The 25,386-nt window shown below is 51.6% G+C and overlaps 1 protein-coding gene across 1 annotated transcript in view; it reads right to left on the bottom strand.

Annotated features, from left to right (window-relative positions):
* DNHD1 (dynein heavy chain domain 1) overlaps positions 1-25,386 on the bottom strand; it is a 66,623-nt gene that overhangs the window by 5,391 nt on the left and 35,846 nt on the right. The window contains 19 exon segments of the mRNA XM_065882398.1: positions 159-440; positions 3,707-4,178; positions 4,394-4,825; positions 4,951-5,133; positions 5,383-5,532; positions 9,220-9,322; positions 9,398-9,602; positions 9,801-10,009; positions 10,192-11,791; positions 12,952-13,240; positions 13,471-13,663; positions 13,834-14,011; positions 14,212-17,101; positions 17,206-17,303; positions 17,602-17,727; positions 19,113-19,320; positions 19,859-19,953; positions 20,327-20,525; positions 20,627-20,754. Of these exon segments, the coding sequence (XP_065738470.1) occupies positions 159-440; positions 3,707-4,178; positions 4,394-4,825; positions 4,951-5,133; positions 5,383-5,532; positions 9,220-9,322; positions 9,398-9,602; positions 9,801-10,009; positions 10,192-11,791; positions 12,952-13,240; positions 13,471-13,663; positions 13,834-14,011; positions 14,212-17,101; positions 17,206-17,303; positions 17,602-17,727; positions 19,113-19,320; positions 19,859-19,953; positions 20,327-20,525; positions 20,627-20,754 (8,040 nt within the window).

Genomic DNA, 25,386 nt, shown 5'->3' with positions numbered 1-25,386 from the left:
ATCGGGCTCCGATTTTGGCTCCCTCAGGGCTCTTCCACAGAGTTAGTGCCCAGGGTAGAGGCGGGGGCTGAGGTCAGACTGGGCTGTTGGAGTCCTGTGGGGCCACAGAGTACGGGGAGGACACAGGAGACACGTGGGTGCAGGGGATGAGTTCTCACCACCGGCAGCTGCCTCCTGGAGCTGAGGCCCCAGCTCTGGGTCAGCGCCTGAGAGGACTCGGGGTTCGGGAGGGGGCGGGGACTGAGTCGCAGTCCCCGCCCCCTCCTCCTGTTCTTTCTCCTCTTGCTCCTCTGGCGCTTCCTCTTCCTTGTTCTTCTCCGTGATTCCCCTTTCTCCTGCCTTCTGTTCTTTTGCCTTGTAACACTCGTCGCTCTCATCATCTTCGTCTTCCGTGTCCTCCTCTTTAGACTCTTTTCCTTGATTTCTCTTGAAGCCCTTCCCTGTGGCAGAAAGATGAAGAGGGGCTCTTCTCAGGGAGGGACTCAGGCTCCTGGGGAGCCCCGTTCACCCAAGGGCTCCAGCTCATGAAGGAAGTTCTGCGAGAAGACACCTTAGGAAAGTCACTTAAGCTCTCTGTGACACGATTTCGTCATCTGCAAAATGGGGTTGATAGTGGTGAGTACTGTGAAGATGACATGGAACAATGCATACAAAGCACTCTGCTGGTACCTACCAAGCACTCAGTAAAGGGTAGCTCTCATTATTGCTACTCTAAAATTCCAGGGAGGGGTTCTAGTCACCCCTGAAATCAGCTCCATTTCTGCTTTCCTGTAGGTTGGTTAGAAGAGTCAGTGCATTTCCCTTTTTGCCTAAGCAAATTCTGTCACTAACAACGACAAGAGTCATCACTAGCATAGAGGTCATTGCCTGGAAGTAACGGCTGGTAGGAGAAAGGCCATAGACTGCGGCATTAGCCACGCCATGGACAGTGCTGTGCACCAGGTGGCTAGCTGACCAGCAGCCGTCTGCAGCCCCCTTCTCCTTTGCCTCCTCTACTGCAGGATCTGGAAAAGATAAATACTTATTTTTTTTAATTATCAAGAAATTTAAGGATTTTTTAAAATATTAAGTGTTCAAGAAGTGGGCAAGTGGAGGTTGCCAGGTCCACAATTTGGTGTGTTTGTTTCCTATTCCTTAACAAGTTACCACAAACTTAGCTAAAAACAACACCCCATTTATTATCTCTCACTTCAGTAGCTTAGAAGCCTGATCAGGCACTCTGCCCAGAGTTAACACTGGGCGAAAATCAAGGCTAAAATTGGGCTTCCCTGGTGGCGCAGTGGTTAAGAATCCGCCTGCCAGTGCAGGGGACACGGGTTCGAGCCCTGGTCTGGGAGGATCCCACACGCCGCGGAGCAACTAAGGCCGTGTGCCACAACTACTGAGCCTGCGCTCTAGAGCCCGCGAGCCTAGAGCCCACGCTCTGCAACAAGCGAAGCCACCGCAAAGAGTAGCCCCAGCTCTCTGCAGCTAGAGAAAGCCCACGTGCAGCAACAAAGACTCAACTCAGCCAAAAATAAATAATTTTTTTAAAAAAAGGCTAAAATCACTGGGGCTGCAGTGCTCATCTGGGACTTGCGTGCTCTTCCAGGCTTACTATTTTGGAGTTTTTTGTTTGTTTTTGTTGTTTTATTGAAGTATAGCTTATTTACAATGTTGTGATAGTTTCAGGTGTACAGCAAAGTGATTCAGATATATATATATATACACACACACACATATATACGTATATATATATTTATTCTTTTTCAGATTCTTTTCTATTATAGCTTATTATAAGATATTGAATATAATTTCCTGTGCTATACTGTAGGTCATTGTTGTTTATCTATTTTATATATAGTGGTGTGTATCTGTTAATCCCAAACTCCTAATTTATCCTCCCCATTCCTTCCCCTTTGGTAACCATAACTTTGTTTTCTATGTCTGTATGTCTATTTCTGTTTTGTAAATAAGTTTGTTTGTATGTTTTTTTATTGATTCCACATATAAGTGATGTCATATGATATTTGTCTTTGACTTGCTTCACTTAGTATGATAATCTCTAGGTCCATCCATGTTGCTGCAAATGGCATTATTTGTGCATGTGTATATATATATATATATATATATATATATATATATACACACACACACGCACACACACACACACACACACACACCCCACATCTTCTTTATCTGTCGATGGACATTTAGGTTGCTTCCATGTCTTGTCTATTGTACATAGTGCTGCTATGCATACTGGGGTGCATATATCTTTTCAACAAGGGATTAATATCCAGAACATACAAACAGCTCATATAGCTCAATATCAAAAAACAAACAAACAAAAAACAGGGACTTCTCTGGTGGTGCAGTGGTTAAGAATCTGCCTGCCAATGCAGGGGACACGGGTTTGAGCCCTGGTCCAGGAAGATCCCACATGCCATGGAGCAACTAAGCCCATGTCACAACTACTGAGCCTGCGCTCTAGAGCCCGCGAGCCACAACTAGTATAGTTGTGCAGAGTTCTTGAGGAGAGGCATTATATATATATATATATATATATATATACATTTTTTTTTTTTTTTTTTTTTTTTTTTTTTGCCGTACGCAGGCCTCTCACTGTTGCGGCCTCTCCCATTGCGGAGCACAGGCTCCAGACGCGCAGGCCCAGTGGCCATGGCTCACGGGCCCAACCGCTCCGCGGCATGTGGGATCCTCCCGGACTGGGGCACGAACCGGTGTCCCCTGCACCGGCAGGCGGACTCTCAAGCACTGTGCCACCAGGGAAGCCCATGACTAATGTTTTTGAGAACTTATTATGTATTAGGCACTGTGTGAACTCTTTTTTCATGAATTATCTTACTTAATACTCATAACAATTTATGAGATGGGTATAATTAAGACCCTGATTTTATTGGCAAATAAACTTGGGCTAAGAGAGGTTAAATGCCTTGCCTGGGTCACACAGCTAGCAAAGGACAGATATTTGACCCAGATAGTCTGCTTATAGAGCCCCTGTTACAGGCAAATTTATTATACACCTTCTATTCTAGATGTCTATTGTTCTCACCAGTACAACCCTCAACCCCTTCTGGGAAATAAACACTCTCCCTTCCCCTAGGAAATGCTCCCTCCGATGCTCTACCCAGATGGGTCCCTGATCCAAGCAGGACCAATAGAAATATTTCCCCAGAATTCCTGGACATTGGATACATTCGGGTAGTAAAGCTCTGAGTTGTAGTTCAAGTTTCTAACAGTGCTGAGCAGATCAGGATGCGGAAGATCATGGTCAGCCACGTAGATTCAGAATCATTGCAATATGGGCCCAAAAATGTAAATGTGACCTAATTTATTAATATCATGTTGGCTGGGGACTTCCCTGGTGGTCCAGTGGGTAAGACTCCGTGCTCCCAATGCAGGGGGCCCGGGTTCGATCCCTGGTCAGGCGACTAGACCCCGCATGCATGCCGCAGCTAAGAGTCTGCGTGCCGCGACTAAAAGATCCTGCGTGCCGCAACTAAAGATGCCGCATGCTGCAACCGAGACCCGGCAGAGCCAAAATAAATATTTTTTTAAAATATCATGTTGGCTGATGAAATCTGGGATACCCTGGCCATAAAAATTTCGTGTCTTCATTATGAAAGGGAAGAGCACATGTGGCTGAGAGTGTTGGGCAGCTCAGACACCCAAGATGCACTGTGTTTACTCTCCCTGGCTTTACCTCTGCCTTTGGTGGGACCTGTGGCCAAGCATCCAGTCTCTTCTAGAGGCAGTGGATTCAGCCAGATGAGGGCCTGGTTGCTGGGGTCAAGCAGCAGGGGCCAACGGCAACTGAAGTAGTGAGTGTAACTTCGCAGAAGCAGGCCTGCCAGGCGGGCTGACTTTGCCTGGGGCTTCAGGTCTCGGTCCCACTGTAACTGTTCCGATTCAGAGCTCAGCAAGGCCAGAAGGCTGAAGGGAGAGCGTGTGGAGAGCAGGGCTTTCTTTGGTGGCGTGATGACAGATTTCTGCATCTGCTTCAGTGCCTGTGCCACGTCATCTGGGCCCAGCGGCTCCTCACAGCCCCTGCAGAGAGCCAGCCACTTGTCGAGTAGCTCCTGGCGCCGCCTTGGTGGGAAGGGACCCAGGTAGCTGATGGCAGCTGAACACAAGACAGCATCTCCGAGCACAGTCGTGCTGTGCCCCTTCAACTTCTGGTGTGGAAGGGAAGACCAGAGGGTGTGTAGGCCGGCGGGGACGGTAGAGGCAGAGGGTCTGACAGAGAGGGAGTAAGGCAGGGTGTGGAGGAAAGCGTGGCAAGGAGGGCAGAGTGGGACAGAGGAAGGCAGTGAGGGCACGGGGGGAGCAGAGGACTGGGACTGTGGTGCGGAAATGAACTTTAGGGGGCAGCCTAGGAGGGGCTGGCTACCTGGAGCTCTGTAGTCCAGGAGTGCATGGGCGTGAGCAGTGCAGCTTTGATGGGCCACTTGTGATGATGGCCATGCCGAGCCTGACCGAGTTTCTCTGCCACATGCTTGTGGGAAGCCTGGGCATCTTCCAGCTTCTTGGACAGGGCCAAACTGTACGCTTGGATCTCCTGGGCCCGGAACTGGTACTGGCCCAGGCGGGCCTGCTCCCGAGCCAGTGTCGCCTCCGCCTGCTGCAACAGCAGGCCCGTGGGCTGTCCTCGGCGCTGTGCCAGCCCGTAGTCCAGAACGGCCCAGAGCCAGGCTGCCAGCCGTGCTGCAGGTGTGCTCACTGCTCGCAAGGCTGCATCGCTCATGCCTGGAGCTTTCAGAGCTAGGTTTAACTTTATCATCTCTGAGTCTGTCATCTTCTCCTTAGGGAAGAACACCAGCTCCTGGGAGAGTGTGTGTTAAGAAGGGTGGGGGAAGACATAGGTGCTCTGAACCTTGTCCCACAGCCTTGCCAAGTCTCCCCTCCATGCCTCCACTATCCTCCTCCATTGCGCCCCACATTCCCTACCTGATAAAAGTCCTCAGTGCATAACAGCTGCTTGGCACTGGCCCAGCCTGTTTCGCGGTGGAAGAGGTCACACAGAGCATCGGTCACCTGGACCACAGATTCTGGTGGCACTCGATAGCTCCGTATCTCCTCAAAGTCAGCCACCTGTAGCTGGCTCAGGGGCCCCAGGAATGCCTTGCCCATCTGAATGAGGAGAGATGGGCTCTTGACGTGAGCTCCCAGAAAGTCCTCTTTCTTCAATGTATTCCCAGGAGGGATCATCTTCTCCTAGGGTCCCCAAAGGGACCATACCCCAAGCCATCTTATTACCTTTACCCCCTCCCCCAGGAGACTTCATGACAAGTCAACCCATCCTCTCCTCTGGGCATCCGGTGAGGGGTTGTCCTCTTCCAAGAGAGGAGCAGTGCAGGGCAGGCAGCAGGGAGAGCCCACCTGCTCCAGGAAAGCCTCATGCTGGGCCTGCAGGGCATCCCGCTGCTTGGTCAGGTTCTCAATGAGGTTCTCCTGCTGCCGACACTCTGCCAGCTGCCACTTGTGCAGAAGCTTGTTTTGGTCTAGCTGCTGATGCAGTCTGCCGAGGCTCTGTGAACAGAGTTCAGGCTCTGTAGCTCTAGATCCCGGGCCAGGTGGGAAGACCCCAAGGGGAGACCCCATGGGCTTGGACCCAGGCATACTCCTCACTCGATAGTCAGGGTGACCAAGTTGAACTCCAAATAGGCCACAGATACATGCTGAGCTCTGAAAGTGTCATTTTCTTATCTGTGAGTTATACATCTAGTAACGCAGCCCCGAGCGGGTGGGTGCTTCTCCTGACCTACCATACAGGCCCAGGAAATCTGAATCCAAAGCCTACACACTTGACCACTGGGCTACACTCTTCATCTTACTTGACCCATTAGTGGCATTTGCCACAGAAGGCAGCTCCTCCCTCTTGAACATTCTCCTCCCTTGACTTCCATGAGCCCACGTTCTTCTTTGGCTTTCTCCAACTTCTGTGGCTTCTCGTTCTGTCTCTTCCTGTGCCATCCCTTAAATATTTCTCAGAAATGCTTTCAGGGCCCCCTTCTCTTCTCAGCCTACACTTCTGGGCATCCTCCTTAATCTCGTGTCTCTGATTACCACTTATACCTTAACAACTTCCAAATCTGTATATCTAGCCAGATGCTTTCCCAAGACCCACACCCCCGTATCCATCTGCTTAGTGGGAATCTCCTCTTTGGTGTCTCACAGGCCCCTCGGACTCCACGTGTCCAGAAGTGAACGTATTAGCTGTGCCTCGTCAGATCTCTTGCAATCGTACTCATCTGTTCATGTGTTCTTTTCTCAGAGAACCGTGGCAAAGTACATGGAAGTTTCCCAAGGAAGAAACCTAATTGTTACCCTGACTCCATCTCTTCTAGTCCCCCAGACCCAACCCATCTTCAAGGCCTTTTGGTTCCACCTCCAAAACGTCTCTCGTATCTACTCCCATCCCCCACGCCGTCATTCACGCCCATGCTCTCTCACTCCTGACCTCGGCACTGCCTTCCTAACTCCTACTCCCATCCTCTAACTGGCTTTTCATGCTGCAGCCTAATTGGTTTTCTCAAAGCCAAATTATCATATCATCAGGTCCCTTAACACTTGCCACTTTTTTCATTGGGTTTACAATGCCTCCATGACCAGGAGGCCTCTACTCATCTTTCCAACCTCATTTCCTTTTCCTCTCCCAGCACTCTGCCCTCCAGCCATTCCTGACTTTCAGCTCCTCCAACGTGACACACATCCTCTTGCCTGTGGGCCTTTGCACCTGCTGTTACTTCAGCCTGTGACACTCTTCCCAAACCCTTTTATACGTAATCTTACCTAACCTTCAGGTATCGACCTTGATACTTCATTCATTTGTTTACGTATTTAAGGAATGCTCTTGAACACCTGCCATGTTCTACACGTGCCTCTGTGTTACACACTGTGTGGCACTGTGCTTTCTCTAGAAAGTCTTGACACTTCAGAGCACCCTGGACTTGCTCTGTCATAACACACTGTTTTGTAATCGCCTGCATGAGCCTATATCTTCCAGTAAACTAGGCACCACGTAGGCAAGGGCAGTGTCTTATCTTTCTTATTAGGAGGCAATCTAATACGTGATAACATTTATCGGGCTCTTGCTATGTGCCGGCACTTTGAAGTGCTTTACATGTAAGATCTCATTTAATCCTCATCCTAACCTCTCTGGATCTGAGTTTTCTCATCTGTAAAACGGAAGAAAGGATGGCCTCCTTAGAAAAGTTGAGGCGAAAATTCTGTCTACCTATCTAGATGTAAGCATAGATGTAGACATGGACAAAAATATTAATGAGTGCTAGGACAAAAAGTATGGAGTTCAATGAAGTTTTTTGAGTACAGTAATAAATAAATGAACCAACCGAATATGAGAGGGAAAAGAGATGGAGGGGCCCAGAATGACTCCTGGGATTTAGCTTAAATGACTAAATGGATGGTGGTGCCATTTCCTGAGGTAGACAATGTTGAAAGAAGTACACACCATTATGGCTGTTGAGTGAATGCCCCTGAGACTATGAAAATCTCATATCCAGATTTGGGGGTTCTTATGTTGTGCTCTGATGCAACTGACCCAGGGGTCAAAGAATAATAACACCCCTAAGCCATATCAACAATTCCTGGTATTATCCATTTTGGGAAAACGTAAGGCCCGAGACACGAAACTGGAATTTGGAAAACATGGGAAAGAGGACTCCTGTCCATCTATGAACTTCTCAATTTTTTTGCATCTCAACTGAGTCTTCATGTTTAATCTAAGCTAGTGATCCTTTGTGGCTGATGGTAGGCGGGCACCAGTACTATGAGGACTGCACAGAACATGTGTGGAGTAGATACATGTACTTAGTAAGCCATGCCCCTGGAGTCGCGCAACACTGGATGACAGCCCCGAGGGCACCCATCAGGAGAGGCAGGTTAGGCATTGGGAGCTGGAAGCCCTGAAAGTCCAGTAGAAAGTAACTCAGATTATCTGCTCATAAGCTGATCACTAGTTTACTTCACTGTAGCTATCCCTGAAACTTCATCAGAAAGTCTCGCGTAGGGCTTCCCTAGTGGCGCAGTGGTTGAGAGTCTGCCTGCCGATGCAGGGGACACGGGTTCGTGCCCTGGTCCGGGTAGATCCCACATGCCGCGGAGCCGCTGGGCCCGTGAGCCATGGCTGCTGGGCCTGCGCGTCCGGAGCCTGTGCTCCGCAACGGGAGAGGCCACAACAGTGAGAGGCCCGCGTACCTCAAAAAAAAAAAAAAATCTTGTGTAGCAGGAAGGAAAAAGAAAATGCTATTTCAGAATTCCTCTTATTAAAAACAAAAGAAAAAAGTCTCTTTATTTTAGGAAAACACTATTAACTAAGAGTGTTTGGCTACAGAAGGTGTGATGACCCCATTGCTACCAGTTTTAGCCAGATATGAGCGGTTTGTTTATTCAAAGAAGAAAATTGCTCTGTATAAGAAAGCAACAGGATTTAGGGTTTGGACTAGAAGGAAAAATCTCTTATTACATGAGCACTGTATTTGGGGAGCTCTAAAGGGAAAGTGGGGTGGCTGAATAGCATTGCGGAACAGTATTGTGGAGATGGGAGGAGGATAGAAAAGTCCGTCACTAGCAAATGCCCTGTAGAGGAAGGTGACGGAGAAAAATTCAGGACACTGAGGTCTAGTATGCCATTTAATCTCTTTCTGGCTCTGTTCTAGAATGTAAATGGCCCCCACAGCCATCTCCCATCCGCTGTACATAACAGTGTATATTTTAATATATACAGTGTATATATTTGTGTATTTGGTGCTTTTGTGGAAGGAAGCCGTGCAGGGACAAAGCAGCATGGGAAGAGAGGACAGCTACAGGAGGTGTGCCAACTAGCAGTGATAGAGAATCCAGGAGAAGAGGATTACAATGAGAGGGGACCATGAGGATGTAATCCTGCCCCATCCCCAATGGGGATCTCTTGGGGAGCATACTGAAATTCACACAGTCAAGGTACTAGGGACAACAAGAAGCGGACACTTGGATTTCACGTGTTTAGAGGAACCAGCCCGATCTCAGCTGTGCCATGGGGAACTTTGAGCCTGAGCTCTAAAGGAGGAGGTGGCAGGAACTAGAGAGATCCCCTGGGGAAAGGGGGACTCTCAGGAGACAAGAACTAAGGTTCAGTCTGTATGGTTCCTCCGAAGTCCCCGGTTGGGCTCCCACTTGGACCCTGCTGTGCACGCCTCAAAATCCTCTCCCCTTTACCTTGCGGGAGTCTTTCAGCTGCTGCTCCAAGCTGACGACCAGGTTGGCGTGGGCACTGTGCTGCTCAGTCAGCATCCTCAGATTTCCCAGGGCATCCTGGATCCTGAAGACAAAGTGTGCCAGTGAGTGGACCTGAGGGAGCAGGAGGAGGTACAGGGGAGGGAGTGGGGCCACTCACCGCTGGGCCTTGTTCCTGATCTGCAGGGTCATCTGTTGCTGCAACAGCACGAAGTTGTCCAGGAAGTCCAGGAAGGTCTTGGGGGTGACGAGAGGCAATTCCGGGCACAGGTGCCCGTGGTAGCTGGCAGCCGAAAGGTGGATGAGAGCCATGGATTTGGCCACACTGGGAATTGAGGCCCGAAGGTCTGGGCACTTCAAGAAGTCTGCAACAGGCATGGCTTTAGCCTGGACTTGTGAGTTCGTAGGGGAAGAAATGACAGAGACCCTCTCCTGGCTCAGGAAGGAGGGCAGAAGAGGGGAAGGGAGCTCAACTAGGTTCCGGAGAGAGAGACTGACCTAAGTAATAATCCTCTTTAGAACCTGGTCAAGATGAGTGGCAAGGACAGGTAAAAAGGGCTCACCGTCATCAAGGGGTGGGCTCTGAGCCCCCTCCAGATGGTGCTGGGCCACACTGACCAGGGAATCCTGGTCCCAGGGTTCGTAGCAGTCGGTGCTGGCGATGGCCAGTTGAAGGAGCCTCAGGAAAAGGGTGGAAGGCAGCTGTTTGTGGGCCTGGTCATCTCCGATCAGGATGAACATGTGCAGGTGGCTGCACACCTGCTGGTAGAACCTGTGGGGCAGGAGCTCAGATACCGTCCTCCCCTTTATCCCTATTTGCCCAACCTGACGCCTCAGCCCTGCTCTCTGTGTCCTCACAGCAGCCCTTAGGTTGTGTGGGGGATTTGGGCCTTTGGCCAGGGTGGGGCAAGGGCAAGGGCAGAGCAGCCCCTAGCTTGGGGTTCTTGGCCTCACCTCTGCAACAGCATTTCCTTCTTGATGTTCTGTCTGACACTAAGGTTGTCCCTGGGGAGATGTTCTTCAATGTTGTCCAGGTCTGCCTCTGTGTACTGGTCAGGGAACCTGCCTGAGGTTGCCAGGGCCAGCAGGCGATGAAGGGTAGTGAGATCCACACCCTTGGGCACCAGCAGGGCCACTGGCTGGCCTAACACGCCAGCGTGCCAGCTGGCGTCCCGCAGACACTGGAGAACAGCCTCCTCTGATCCACGTGGCAGATGGAAGAGGCGGGCCTGACAAATGCTAGCAGCCAGAGTGACGGCAGTACGGCGCCCAGTCCCCTGAGCCCCCGAGAGCAACAGGCCATGCTGCCTGGGCCTGGCTAGCACCCGGACCAGGCGGGCCACATGCTGGGCCATCGAGCGGCACCGGGCCAGGTGGGGGCTCAGCTTCAGCTGAGCAGCTGATGTGGCCAGCTGCTCCTCCAGGCTCACCCACTGCCGTTCCAGGTACAGGTGGGAGCTCTCCGAGCTGGACCGCAGTGTCAGTTCCTGACTGAAGACCAGGTCTGAGGGCTTTTCCTGGGGGCAGAGCAGTAGCACCGGGAGCAACAGCGGGGAGATCACGTCTACCTGGCTTGTCTTCTGCCACCAGTTCTTGGCTCTATTATTCAGCTGGAGTTTGCAGTTGGAGGTCCTTGTGCCTTCCTCCTGGCTTATATTCTGACTTAGGCTCCCTGTGGCCACCCTCCTTACTGGTGCTCTGGACGGCGCTGAATCACTGGACACGGAGCCTGTGCAGACCTGCAGGCCGTACGGGTCCTCGTCCTCCTCGGTCTCACTGCCGCTGTCGCTCAGGTCCCCCCACTGGGCCAGCTCCCCTTCGGACTCCACTCCAGGCACCTGCTCTTCCCCCTCCTCCTCCTCGTAGCCCTTGCCCAGGCTCGGGGGCGCTGGCCCACAGCAGAAGACATTCTGAGCTACCTCTAGGAGCAGGTTGGCACAGAAGGAGCGTTCCCCGGGGCTGCCCAGCTGGTCACAAAAGGTTCTCTGTGCCTCATGCAACCAAAGACGCACTATGTTGCACGTGGCCATCGTGACTGCCAGGCGGGCGCCGCAGAGGCCGGACACCCGGCGCAGGTGCTCCTGGAGGTTGGGACAATCCACAAAAGCCCGGGAGCCCACCCTGCTGGGCAGCAGCTGCAGGCTGCCCAGCAGCTGGCTCACAGAGTGCAGGGAGAAGCGGTAGTGTGGGCGGAGGGGTGAGGGCAGAAAGCACTTGCGCACCGCCTCCCAGGCCTCCGCCGACGCCTGGACCAGGGCTCTTGCTAGAACGCTCTCCCGCTCCACAGAGGGAAAGCTTTCGAGCCAGGCCTGGATGCTGGGCACATGCCTGCTCAGCAGCGTGGCCAGGGTCACGCTGCCCAGGGCCAGCACGGTGAAGAGCCGAGAGAGGCGTGGGCACAGCGGGAGCTCGCAGAAGCCTGGCACTGTGGCAGTGGCAAGGAAGTTGACTATAGGCTGCAGCGTCTGCACTTCCAAGGTGCTGTGGGCGTACACGGTGCCGTCTAGGGCCTGGCGCAGAGTCTCCAACACTGGCTGACAGCTCTTCTCTGGATCTGCGGGCCGTGAAGAGTAACAGAGAGAACAGGCGTAAGTCCGCATGACAGTGTCACCCCACTCTTCCTCTCCCTGCCTCACTGGGTCTGCTCCTGGCACACACGGGGTTCTAAGGAATTTTATGCATCTGGTGTGTTGGGACTTGGTAAGTTCTTCTCTCTCCCTTGCACTCTCCTTAGGAGTGAGTGATTTTTTTCCCCGTCTTCTGCCCCAAATCCTACCTCTAAGACCAATTACATATTCCTTAACTGAAGGTTAATGAGTAGGAAGGTTTGGAAACCGAGACTGGTGGAAACATGCTCAGAGTGGGATGGAAGAGGCAGGCTAGTAAACGTACAGTCATAAAACCATATTTGTCATAGATTTTTGTACAGAGCACAGGATGAGTATCGAACCTAGCCTGGAGGCCCAGACTTCCTGGAGGAGATACTGCCTGAGATTATTTGTAAAGAATAAGGAGGATTTAGCTAGATAAACGCAGGAGAGAAGGCCGAGAGGATGGCGATCCCAGAGGCTAGAGGAAACCTAACTTATTGGATGCCTGCGTTACAAAGTTGAATCCAGTTAGAGGACAGAGCATAAAAATCTACAGAAGAAAGACTCATCACAAGAAACCTTGAAGAGCATTTGCCAGAGCTCCCGGTAATGACTGCCTGAACCAGGGAAGATGGAATGGAAATAGGTGGAGAGGTTTGAGAGATACTTGGGAGGCAAAATTAAGACACATGGTGACTGGATATTGGTGAGGGAGGGGAAGATGTCAACAAGATTTCTGGCTACAGGGACTGGATGGATGGTGGCACCAGGTACTGAGAGGGCACATGAGAGCAGGGTTTTGGGGGAGGATGATGAGTTCAGAGTTGGATCTGTGGTGTCAGTGGGACAACCAGGTAGAGATATATAGCAGACTGTTAGATAAACAGATCTGGTGCTTAGAAGAGGATCTTGGAGATGGAGATTTAGCAGTCAGAGCATAGAGATGGTGGATGAGGCCATGCAAAGGACAGGATTATTCAGGGAGCGTACGTAGACTGAGAAGATATTAAGAATGGAACACTGAAGTTTGGTCTGTAGGTATATGTTTGAGAGTCGAATACTGCTAGGGCTTATCCAGTCTCAAGAGACGACAATGACACCTTCCCTCCTCCCAGCTCCTCACCGGAAGCAGCCAGGTGCAGATCTTCCAGCAGGAAGAGGAGAAAGCCTTTGGAATCCACGTGCCGCCCAGGCCACGGGCTGGCTTGTGATTGGCCCTGGACCCCCCGGCTCAGCAGGAGGCGAAGGTGGGTGGGACTGACGGCAGGGTGGATGGGGCTGGATGTGTAAGGGTGCTGTGGCTCCACTAGCACCTCCACAAAGGCTGACTTCCCCGTGGCTGCCTCTCCAGCCAGCAGCACCGGGTGTCCCTCTGACAGAAGCAGGTCCACCACGTACAAGAGCCGTTCGGTCTACAGGACAGGAGCAGGGCTTACTGTGGCAGCTCCAGGTTAGCACAGTAATCTAGCCGAAAGTAAAGGTCTAGGAATCTTGTATTAAAGCTGTATTTGCAGAACACTGCATGCATTCTGGAGACTGTGAAAACATTTCAAGGAACGGGAGCAGGTAGGCCTAAGACATGGACCGCCCCAGGATATCTCTTTGAGCCCCAACCCCAGCTACTGCCCCACTGTTCTCACACCTGAGGAGAAGGGTTGAAGGTGCCCTGAGTTCCCTTGATGCGGCTGCCTAGGTATTGGCCAGTGAAGGGGGCCAGCGTCCCATCTTCAGGGCATACATGTAGATCAAACACCAAGGCTGAGGCTGGTAGCTCAGGGTAGTTGGAGAGGCAGCTAATAGAATCCCTCAGGAAGGTATCAAAGAGGGGCCAGAGCCTGCTCAGATGGACATACAGGCAAAAGTGTCAGACAGTAACAAGAGTTCCATTTGTGATACACTCACACACTCCACCCTCCCCCAACAGTGTCACCTGGGTTTTGACTCCCATGGGCCACTCACTCCATCTCAGCCCTCTGCATCCCCCATCCCCCATCCCTGTAGATACCTGGAGGGAAGGTGGGCTCCAAAGCCCCAGATCAAAGCAAAAAGAAAGCTGCTGACAGCCAGCAAGTGCTCCCTGCCCTTACTAGGCACAGCGCCACTGTCAACCTGGTACTGGTGCGGAGAGCTGCTTTTCGAGGACTTGAAGCTTCGGGCCACAGGATCACTATAGCTGAGGTCCTCTGCAAAGGTCACCATGGCCAGAATCGGAGCCCCAGGAGGAAAAAGGGGAGGGAGTTGGGGGAAGAGAGTAGGGGTTGGCTATTACTTTCCCCTTTCAGTCCCCAGGCCCAAGTCCACCTAAGAACCTGGGCCACAGGCTCGAGCTATATCCCAGCTATCCTCAAGTCCACATAGCTCTCAAATCAGCCCTTCCCTTCACCTGGGATATAGGCCGCCTCCTTCTCATCTATGCGCAGGTGTGGGTCAAGCAGACAACGCAAGATGCGGGCGAAGCTGGTGACTTCAGCCACACCTGGGCAAACGGCCTGCTGCCCATGTACCTGCAGCAGGGAGCTGGCACCCTGGCAGGTGAGGAATCGGAATGTTGCAGGCACCAGCACTTCTGCCAGGTGGTTGAGTTCAGTGACAGTCTGGAGCTGCAGGTGGTACTCCTGGGGCAGGGCTGCCATCAGGACGCTCAGCATACCCTGCCAAGTCTGCTCCCCACGGCACCAGACTAGGGCACAATGGCCCACCACTGTGGGAGACATGTCTGTTGCATCTCCCACCTCCATCAAAAGAAAAGTACCTGGGGGTCGTGCTATTTGCTGACCATTGGGGAGGCTAAGCTGGGGGGGGTCACCCAGGAGGCAAGTGATGGAGTCCAGCCAAGCACCACCGGAAGCCCCATCACATATTATCCAGTGATGAATCCCCACTGATTCCTGCACCTGCCCCCTTGGGCCCACAGTCTTACACCGACTGGCTTCACGAAGCAGCCTGGGGAAGACACCATGGTGCCAGCAGGGGCCCTCCAGCCATCCCAGGAACTCCTGGGGGCTGAGGACACTGGGATACAGGTGAGTAATTTCCACAGGCTGGCAGCAGCTCTGGGTCGAGGGGTGCTCCATGGCTGCCAACCAATTCTGGATCTTAAATAAGCTGCGCCAACATGTGGTCTTGCCGCTGCCTGCGGGTCCCAGGAGCAAGACACCTGAGGCCTGGCCCAGGGCCTGACTCAGCTGCTCCAGGGACCCCAAAATATCAGGGCTGGGATGCAGGCCTCCTTGCTGCAACTTCTCCACCAGCAGTGATTTCCTCAGCCTGGAGGCTCTAGGCTCTGCCAGCACCTCGCTGGCGGTAGGGAAGAGCCCACAGAGCAGCTTTTGGAGGTTGCGCAGGTGGACCCCATCCAGGATGCTGAACGGTGGGGAGCGCAGCAGGGCACGCAGTAGGGCGGCTTCCTCGATGGCGGCTAGGCTGCAGGGCTGCTCGGACTCGGGATCCTCCTTGGTCACGTTTAGAGCCTGTATCATGTCTTCCAGCACCTTCTTGAGCAGGGGCAAGCGGCAGGGCAGGGGCCCAGGCACCAGCTCACACTCAAGGGAGAGGAATTCGGATAGGCGGGTAGCCATGCGGGAGGCGCCCCGTATCCCCGCACCCAGCAGGGTCAGCTCTGCCACTTGCCGCAGGTCAGGCAGTGTCAATGCCACAGGCCTCAGTAGTTGGCGCAGGTTGGCAGGCACGGCAGGGCTCAGGGCACGCAGTGTCAGGAGACAGCCGTAGCCAAGGCGCATGTCCACGTGATGTTTCTCAAAGAAGCCACTGCCAAGGAGCTGGGGGTGGGTGGGGTCGACGGTGCTGGTACTTCGGGAAGCTTCCTGGTACAGGGGGGCATAGAGGTGGCGCAGTTTGGCCAAGCGCTGGCCCAGGGCAGAGAGTAAGCCAAGGGGCAAGTGCTGAGCTGCTTCTAACAGGAGCCAGGCACCACCCTGCAGGGCACCGTTCAGGTAATTGCTCAGGCTCTGGGCCTCTATCTGAGGCAAGCAGGGCACCACCACCAGCTGGCGCCCCAGGGCCTGCGCTAGCGTCTTCACCATAGCTGCCTTGCCCACACCATCAGGGCCCAGTAGGGTCCCACAGGCCACCTCTTCCAGGGCCAATAACAGCACTAGGGCCGGCCGCTCAGGAAGCAGGCTGGGTAGAGACCCCAGTCTGGGACCCAGGTACTCGTAATTGTACAGGAAAGACCGACCCAGCACATCTATCCAGCATGCAGCTGGTGACAGAGAAGTCTCAGTAGGTGCGAGAGACTTGGGACTCTGCAGGGGGCTTTGGGGAGTGGTGTGGGGTGAAGCCAGGCGGTACTTGAGTTGGCGGGCCCAGTGGAAGTCCGTCAGATCACTGACCTGGCGCTCCTGCAGCAGCTGTGCTATATCCCGGTGAGTCACTGTCATGACCAACAGGGCACTGAGCAGGCTGGTCTGGCGGACAGAGGGCAGGGGCTGCTCACCCTGAGAGGCCCTCCGGGCCCGCAAAAAATTCACCAGCACGTCAAGCTTGCGCACGTGCATGGGGACCGCGGCCAGGGCCTTCCCTTCAAGCAGAGCCTCCTCCATGTTGGCCCGCCATACCACCTCCTCTGCCACCAGGACACACTGCCACGGGAAGGCCTGGACTAGGTCCAGCCAGTGCTGGACATACATCTGCGGGGGCAACTGGCTCTGCTGGGGCAGCTGCCTGAAGGCCTTGTCTAGGGACGGGCCCAGAGCAAGACGGGCAGCCACACAGTCCTGCAGCAAGTGCACCAGGGCCAGACGCAGACCCTGCTCCAGGGAGGCCAGCCACCTGGGGAGATCTGAATGCAGAGGAAGGGACCCGGGCAGCTTCACCTCCTCCCCACCTGCCCCGAGCACTGCAAGTGCCTCCAACTGAGTCTGTGGGCTTGGGCTTGACTCCCGGTCATCCGTGTTTCTAGCAGTTCGGCTGGACTTGAAGCTCACGGCATGCACGTGAGGGAAACAGCGTCGTGCCCATAGCTGGGCCTCACAGGACTCCAGCGGGGCAGCTAGCAGGGCCACCAGCTCACTGCCACTGAGGAAGAAGAGGCGGGGGAAGTGAGCACATATGGCATAGAGCACGCTCTCCAGAGCCACGATGATGCCCTCCAGCTCCACGGAGCCTGCTTGCAGCAGCTGTTGCAGCTGCTGGCCTTGGAAAGAAGGGCTCCGCTTGGCACTGGGCACTATAAGTGACAGAACCAGGGGGTCAGCTACAGAGATCCTCATCAGGGTCCGATACTGTTCGTCCGTGGCCTCGAAACGGGAGCGCTGTGGTGAGAGAGAAGGTAAGAGTGAGGGCGGCATCCCCCTCCCGCCCTGAGCCCCACTGTCCAGTAGCACTTGTCCACCCTGCCACACACCCCCTTCCCTACCAGGTCAGAACTAGGAAACTGGATCTTCATCTCATGCAGAACTTTATTCAAAAAGATCCACTTCTGCTGGAAAGTCACCCACACCTGCAGCAGGGCACCTGTGAGAAGCAGCCAGGGGAACACTGGAGGGTTCCAGCTTCTGCAAGGGGGTCCAGCCTGCTCCTGCCCTCTTGGGATGCCCCACTCCCAAAAAACTCTGCTCAGCAGGACCCAGGGACCTTGCTCGAAGGAGAGAAAACCTGCAGCGTGAATAAAGACCTGGTCACTTCAGCCCAAGAAGTGGCCCTGAAGGAGGTCCTCACTCTGTCCTCACCCACCCCCGACCTCTCTCCCCGTCTTTCTGGGCCATCTCACCTCAGGACCCACCCATCAGCCCAGCTAGAGGCCTGCACTCACTCAGGCCATGCATGATAGTCACCCACTCCAAAGCCATTTGGTTTAAGTCTCCTGACTTCTGGGTGGCCAGGAACTTGAACAACACCTGAAGACTTTCCTGGACAGAATCCTGCAGGTTGCTGTAATCTAAGGAAGAGTGGGCTGGAGCTGAGCTGAGCTGGCAGTCAGATGGGGCAAGGGCAGGGGTGACTGATACCCAAAATACACTGAAACTCACAGATCTCAAACCACTCTCTAGAAGACACAAACTTTTTGGCTTCTACTAGTTGAACCTAGTATGCTCGCCAAGAGTCAGAGTGTGTTTGCAAACTTGTTTACGTGAGTTCCGTTTGTGTGAGTTATAATTTTAATTACAGAATTTAATCTTATATCATGTTAACCACTGAAATATGGGTGGCAAAATAGTTGCTGGTTCTATGGAAACTACGGAAGGGCTTCAGTAAGCCAATAAAAACATGATATTAAATTAGATATAGGCAAGGCGATTTTTTAAGATTGTGAAATTATAATAAAAATCTAGAAAAGTTCTGGATTCAGATGGCTTTACAAGTGTCCTCACGTCACTTCTCAACTTTACAGAAACTGAAAGTGGAAAGAGCAGATGATGTATTAACGCAAGAAAGGCAGTGAGGAGCTTCTATCACTTGACTGCAAATCAAAGAAAACCTCGTCTTTAGATCAAAAGGTTAGTAAATAAATGTACATTATATGATTTAAGCTAAAATAGAAATCTTAAGTCATGTATGCATATTTTATGATTTCCCCGTTTAACTAACTTTTTGAATTTGCCAGTTGGGTTTCAATTAGGCTGGATAAGAGAATTTCTCCTTTACTTCCCTAATTATACCATCTTGAGTGCCTGTACACATGCTGCTCCCTCTGAGTGGCATGCCCTTCTCCCCTTGCAAACTTGGCAAACGCCTACTCCTTCAGAAGTCAGAATGAGGCCTTTGCCTAAGGGAAGGGAAGATTTCTCTAACTCTCCCGGTCCTTTGATGTTGGTCCTCTTTCTGAGATGCTACTGCCCTCAGTTAGGCGCTCTGTCGTGCACCTGTCTCTGTTCTCTTGTCCCTCTCTCACTGGACTGGGAGTCCGCAAGGGACGGGACTTCGGTCTGTAAATCTCAGAGTCCCCCGCCTTTGGTTCAGAAGAGGCAGGTGAGTTTGATGAGGGAATGCCAAAGGGATTAATGAGTGGGTGTAGTCTAGAGGACAGAGCATTGAAAGCTGGAGAGACGTGACCACGAGGAATTTCTTAGCACACCCAGAAAGGGGAGGACCTTTGCTGAAGAGGCCAGGCATTGGGTGGGAGGGAGCGGATGGGGGGCTCCCAAGAAGATTAAGACTGTACGAGGGCTACATGGAAGATATTGTCTCAGAACAGACTGATGGCTCAGGCTGTCCAGGGGGGAGGGGGCCCTGGCTAGAGAAGCCAGATCTGGCAGGGCTGGGGGGATGAACACGTTCCCCAGCGGCAGGGGCTTTCACTGGGCCACGAGGGCTGGGTCTCACCTGAAAGGATGAAGGTGCCACTATCCTTGCCCACCACCCGCCACTGGGGGCTGCGGGGCGCTTGTCTCTTGGAGCGCTCTGAAGCTGGGGGCTCATACGGCACATGCAGGATGAAGTGGAGCAGTCGCAGCTGTCGGGCTTCCCAGGCCCGCTGCAGCTGCAGTAGGGCCTCCCGGGCATGAGTCCGTATGTTTTCACACCGCCAGATCTGGAAGAGTTGGGTCTCAGGAACCAGGACTGGCTAATGGCTCAGGGGATAGCCTTGGAGCCGGGACTCAAGGGCCAGGGCCCAGGAGAGTGGAGGTCTCAGAGATGGAGAGTGGGACCATCAGGCTTCAAAGACAGGCCGCCAGCATCACACTGTGACCTAGGGCTGCTGCCCTGAAACCCACTTTTTTGCAAGGCTCCAGCTGAGCAGACAACGCCTCAGTCACAGCTCATGCTCTTCTGGGCCAGGGGACATCTGCCATCCTGTGTGCCCACAGCTTCAGGGCTGCCACCCACTTCCTTCCCCTGGGAGGGAAGGGACATACTTTCCATCACAGAGTGTCTGGAACGACCCATCAGATCCCCATACCCTCCAGGCAGGCTAGCAATCTCAACCCCATCCCACTACAAGCCAATACCCACTGTCCCCCTTGTCTCAAGGGGCTGCTAAGCCTTAACTGGCTCTATTAGAGCTTAGCAAACAGGCCCTGGGCTTGGACCACCTTTCCTCTGTGGGTGCAGAGCGGGGGTGAGCCCACCTGGTTGATTCGATCTGTAAACTCCAGCAGGGGACAAGAGAGCAGCTGGCCCACTGTTAGGAGCTCTATGTTTTGGAGATCGCCTAACCCTAAGCCTGGAGTGGGAGGGACAACAAGTCAGAGCAACTCTCCGTCTTTGGCAGAGTCCAGCCCAGCCCAGCCCAGCTCCCAGACAGCACGACACAGAGGCAAGGGCCCAGAACCTAAGGTCCAGAGCACAATTCAGAGTCCAGAGGTAAGACTCCAGCCCAGCCCAGCCCAAGTCAGCAGAGAGGACCCACATGGTAGTGTGAGAGGTTAAGAATGTTTGTCCCTGTGGGGGAAAGGAGGCTGTGGTCCGTGAGGGAAGGCCAGGGCAACCTGGGGAGGAAAGGTGTTTCCAAAAAGAGCAATAGGGAACTTAGTTGTCCCATTGTTCAAACCCTACGTCCTTCCCTTCCCCTCCCTTCTGACTCTACCCAAACCCACCTCGCAGGAGGGCTTGCAAGTTGACGTTCTGCAGCTGGAGGCTGCCCAGCCTGGTGAGCAATGGCAGGAGGCTGCGGAACTCCTCCAGCACGTGCATGCAGCGCTGCAGAACTGGGCTGTGGAGCCCCGGGGTTGCACTCATCTGGGCCGCCTCTGTGAGCCAGCCATCTGTCTTCTCCTGGGCCATAGCCAGATTGAACTGCAGGGAGAAAGGCACATTGGCAGCTGGAGACCCTTCCCCACCCCGCGCCATGCAGACTCTCCACTCCCAGGCAGGGGGTCCAAGGAGGGTGTCAGCACCTTGGCAAAAGCCATGCACTTCCATTCGCTGATATTTTCAGAGATGACTCGGTACAGGTGCCAGATGCCCTGCTGCTGCACAATAGGACGGGTCCCACAGACTGGCAAGGGCACAGGACTCTCGTCCCCTGTGGGATAGGGCTTGCTGAGGCCTAGGCCATGTGCAGGGCTGGGGGTGGGGGCAGGATGGGGCATGGTCAGTCAAGAGCCCATAATGACAGAAGGGAGGGTCCTAAAAGTGCCAGGGACGGGGCGGGTGTGGTTGTCCAAAATTGTTCAGTACAGTAATCCAAGGGAGAGTTAGTCCAAGGAAGGAATATCTAGGAAAATGTGACAGTGATGAAAGGGAAGGATTCCTCTTCTATTAGTCTCTGTCTCACTTATGCCACTCTGGCCACACCACACTCTTTACTATTGCTCAGATACACCAGGCATGCTCCCTCCTGCTGAGGGCCTTTGACGGGCAGTTCATTCTTCCTGGAACACACTTCCCCTAGAAAACCACATGGCTCACTCCCTCACCACATTCAAGTCCTTGCTCAGATATCACCTTCCGAATGAGGCCTACGCAGCCCACCTCATTAAGAACTGCTAGCCACCCTCCCTGGCATTCCCAGCCCCTCCTAACCTGCTCTACTTTTTTTCTATACCATTTGTCACTTTCTAACATATTCCATCATTTGGTGATATTTTATGTTTATTATTTGTTGTCTTTCTCTCCCAGCTAGAACGTTCAGTTCATGAGGGCAAGGGTTTTTTTTTTTTTTTTGCGGTACGCGGGCCTCTCACTGCTGTGGCCTCTCCCGTTGAGGAGCACAGGCTCCAGACGCACAGGCTCAGCGGCCATGGCTCATGGGCCCAGCCGCTCAGCGGCATATGGGATCTTCCCAGACCGGGACACGAACCTGTGTCCCCTGCATCAGCAGGCAGACTCTCAACCACTGCGCCACCAGGGAAGCCCAGGGCAAGGGTTTTGTCATTTGTTCACTGATATACTTCACGCATGGTGCACAGTAGGCACTCAACAAATATGTGTTGGACAAACGAATGAGTTCAGTGAGATGCATGTGAAAAAGGATCTGGCCCACAGGGAGGACCATAGGGGCAAATGGTGACGCTCCCTATCGTGTCTGTCTCTGGCCATCATTCCCTCCCTTCGTCTCACAAGCTTCTGCATTAGTTCTTAACCAAAGTTTATATTCCTTTTTGAGATATGTGTCAAAAATAATTTGTTATTAATAATAATTATAGTACTGAGGTTTGCAATTTACTGAAAAGACATCAGACCAGATTCAAGAATATTGCAATAAAACTGTCATCCTCATTCACTTGAATTCCACTGTACCTTCTTGAGTGAGAGCAAAAGCAAAAAAGCTACACCCAAATGCTGAGAATCACGCATGTTACATGATGCATCATCCGTCATGGAGGTCTGAGGATCGCGAGGCCATCAGAGCTCTGATCGAACCAAAAAACAAAACCAAACCCAGAAACCACACATACGAAGTCAATTAAACTCTTTAATCAAATCTTCTTTCATCTGAACTCAAAAGATCCAGCTAGAAACCCATATAATCTTTTTTGTTTTGGCTGCGCCACGAGGCTTGAGGATCTCAGTTCCCAGACCAGGGACTGAGCCCGGGCCAGAGCAGTGAGAGAGTTCCGAAGCCTCACCACAAGACCCCCAGGGAACTCCCCCCATATGGTGTTAGATAGCTGTTGTCTTAACATTAAATATCGAACAAGTAAAGAACTCTCTTTGTAAGAAGGAGCAGACATAGTATCTCCAGACACACGAGAAGATAAAGACAAACTTGAGGATTATCTATTTCGTAAATTCCATTGCATTTTAAAACTTTTTATTTGGAAATGCTATCAAACTTTTTAAAGTTGCAAAAAAAAAATAGTAAAAAGAATTCCTGTATACCTTTTATCAAGATCACCTTTTGTTAACATTTTACCCATTCTCTTTACCATTTGTGTTTATGTGCTCTGTGGGTGTCTGGGCAGGTGTGTATACACACACAAACGCATAATTCTTCTCTGAACTATTTAAACTAAGTTACATATATCATGTCCCTTTACCCCTGAATACTCAAGTGTGTATTTCCTAAAAAAGGGATATTCTCTTCTACAACATTGGTACAATTATCAACTTCATATATTACACTGACATAATACTTTTATCTGATCTATTGTCTATATTTCAATTTTGTCAGTTGGCCTAGTAACGTCCTCTATAGCATTTTTTTCCCCTGAAGTACAGCAGACAGTCTAGGGTCAAGTACCATATTTACTTGTCATGTCTCCTCAACTTCTTTTAATCTGGAACATTCCCCACAGTCTTTTGTAACATAGACATTTTTGAAGTAGACAGTCCCCTTTCTCCCTTTTTTGTTAACAGAAAGTTTCTTGTGCTGTGTTTGTATGCTTCTTTTCATGGCTGAGTTTGTAAAATCACTCCCAGCTGGACTGTTGAATCGGTAATGTTGTGTCCTCTGGGTATCACGTCTGGAGGTACGTGATGTCCATTTGTGTCTCATCTGTCCCTCATTGGAGATATTAATTTTGATCACCTTCAAAATGTTGCCCAATTTCTCCACTGAATTATTACCTTTGCAACTAATAAGTAGTCTCTGAGGGAGACTCTCTAAGACCGTGCAAATATTCTGTTCCTCATCAAATTTGCCCCCAAATTTGGCATTCGTTGATGATCTTCACCCAATCCAATATTTACCATGGTGGTTAGCAAAATGATGGTGTTCTCTCTCCAGCCCTCCCTTCACACTGCCCAGCTGGCTCTGGCATTCTACTGTAAACACAAGTCCTCATTTCTCCCTCACTGATTTATCATCTACTTAGTACTAGTATGGATAATACATTCCTGTTTTTTTCAGTAGTTTACTTTGTACTTACCCTGGTGGTCAAATTGTCCCAGATTTGTCCAGTTGGCATCCCTTCTGTGTCCTTGTGCCATGTCCCATCACTTTTATCAGGACTTTTTTTTTTGCGGTACGCGGGCCTCTCACTGTTGTGGCCTCTCCTGTTGCGGCGCACAGGCTCCGGACGCGCAGGCTCAGCGGCCAAGGCTCACGGGCCCAGCCGCTCCGCGGCATGTGGGATCATCCCAGACCGGGGCATGAACCCGTGTCCCCTGCATCGGCAGGCGGACTCTCAACCACTGCGCCATCAGGGAAGCCCATATCCCATCACTTTTAAAAAGAACTTAACACTTCCTTACTTTCTGGCTTAAAAAGATATTCCACTCTCATCTTGTAGCTACCCTGCCGTGGCCCTGGAATCATTCATTCTCTGAGGAGCCCTGATTTCGTTTAGTGGGGAATGGTATCTGGGCACAACGTGGCTCCTTGCTATTGGAGTGTATCTCCTTCTTGGACTCTTCAGTAGACAGAGCTGGGAAGTATGTTCATGTATATATACTCATATACATACACATGTGCACTTAATCATACAAATACAACACGTGTGTGTGTGTTTTAAAATGCAGTGGAAATTGCAGGGACTGCCCTGGTGGCACAGTGGTTAAGAATCTGCCTGCCAATGCAGGGGACACGGGTTCGAGCCCTGGTCCGGGAAGATCCCACATGCCGCGGAGCAACTAAGCCCGTGCGCCACAACTACTGAGGCTGCACTCTAGAGCCCACGAGCCACAACTACTGAGCCCACGTGCCACAACTACTGGACCCCGTGCGCCTAGAACCCGTGCTCTGCAACAAGAGAAGCCACCGCAATGAGAAGCCCGTGCACCACAATGAAGAGTAGCCCCCACTCGCCACAACTAGAGAAAGCCCACGCGCAGCAACGAAGACCCAATGCAGCCAACAATAAATAAATAAATATTTTTTTAAAAAAGCAAGAAATTACAGAGTAGACACCACAGAAACTGGAAGCTTATAAGACAAATTCACATTTCCCCAGAACTCAAAAAAAAAAAAGAATAAAAGAAGTAATGATGAAGCAGATGAAAGAAATGGAGGAGAGATCCAGAAAATCCAACATACAAATAAAAATTCTGAAACGGGAGCAGAGCAACTGTAAAAGCCATTATCAAATAATCGAAAAAAAGATTACCTACAAAGGAAGAAAATCAGATTGGTATCAGATTTGTCCAAAATGATAAATGTCAGGAGACAGTGATGTAATATCTAAGTCTGGACCAAAAAGTGTTGTGACTTCAGAATTCAATATCTAGCCAAGCTGTGATATAAGGACATTATACAGTCATTCTTAGCCATAAGAAGTTTAGAAATTTTAACACCTCCAGCTCCCTTCTTAGAAAAAAGAAATACTCAAAGAATTATTGCAGCCATCCAAGGAAGGAGTGAAAATAATGAAAAGATGTGGTACTTTAAAAATTGGCAGTGGGTAAACAAAACCATTAAACCTTAGATATCAGAGTAGTTGTTAACACAGTTACAGAACAAAACAAATGTCAAAGGTAGTAAGTAAAATAAAAGATATGTAGTGGAAAATAAAGAGTAGTGTTAACGGTCTGGATCTAAGATCCTAGATTAATTTTAAAAACCGGAAGTTTGGTGAGGAGACAGGGATGGAAGAAGGAAGTAAAAGCAATGCTGTGGGGTTTCCTGGGCCTAACTCCACAAGGCCTGAGTCCCCTGCTCTGCTTTTCCACAAACACCCCAACCACTAGCAGGAAAGGTCAAGGTCTGGTCTACATCAGTTAGAATATAGGATGAGGGTCTCCCAATACTTGACCAAAGAAAAAGCCTCTTGTTTGA

Source organism: Phocoena phocoena, chromosome 8 (assembly GCF_963924675.1).
Source record: "Phocoena phocoena chromosome 8, mPhoPho1.1, whole genome shotgun sequence".
NCBI classification, from domain to species: domain Eukaryota; kingdom Metazoa; phylum Chordata; class Mammalia; order Artiodactyla; family Phocoenidae; genus Phocoena; species Phocoena phocoena.
The sequence above is the reverse complement of the archived record's forward strand: the minus strand, read 5'-3'. Positions and strand labels throughout refer to the sequence as shown.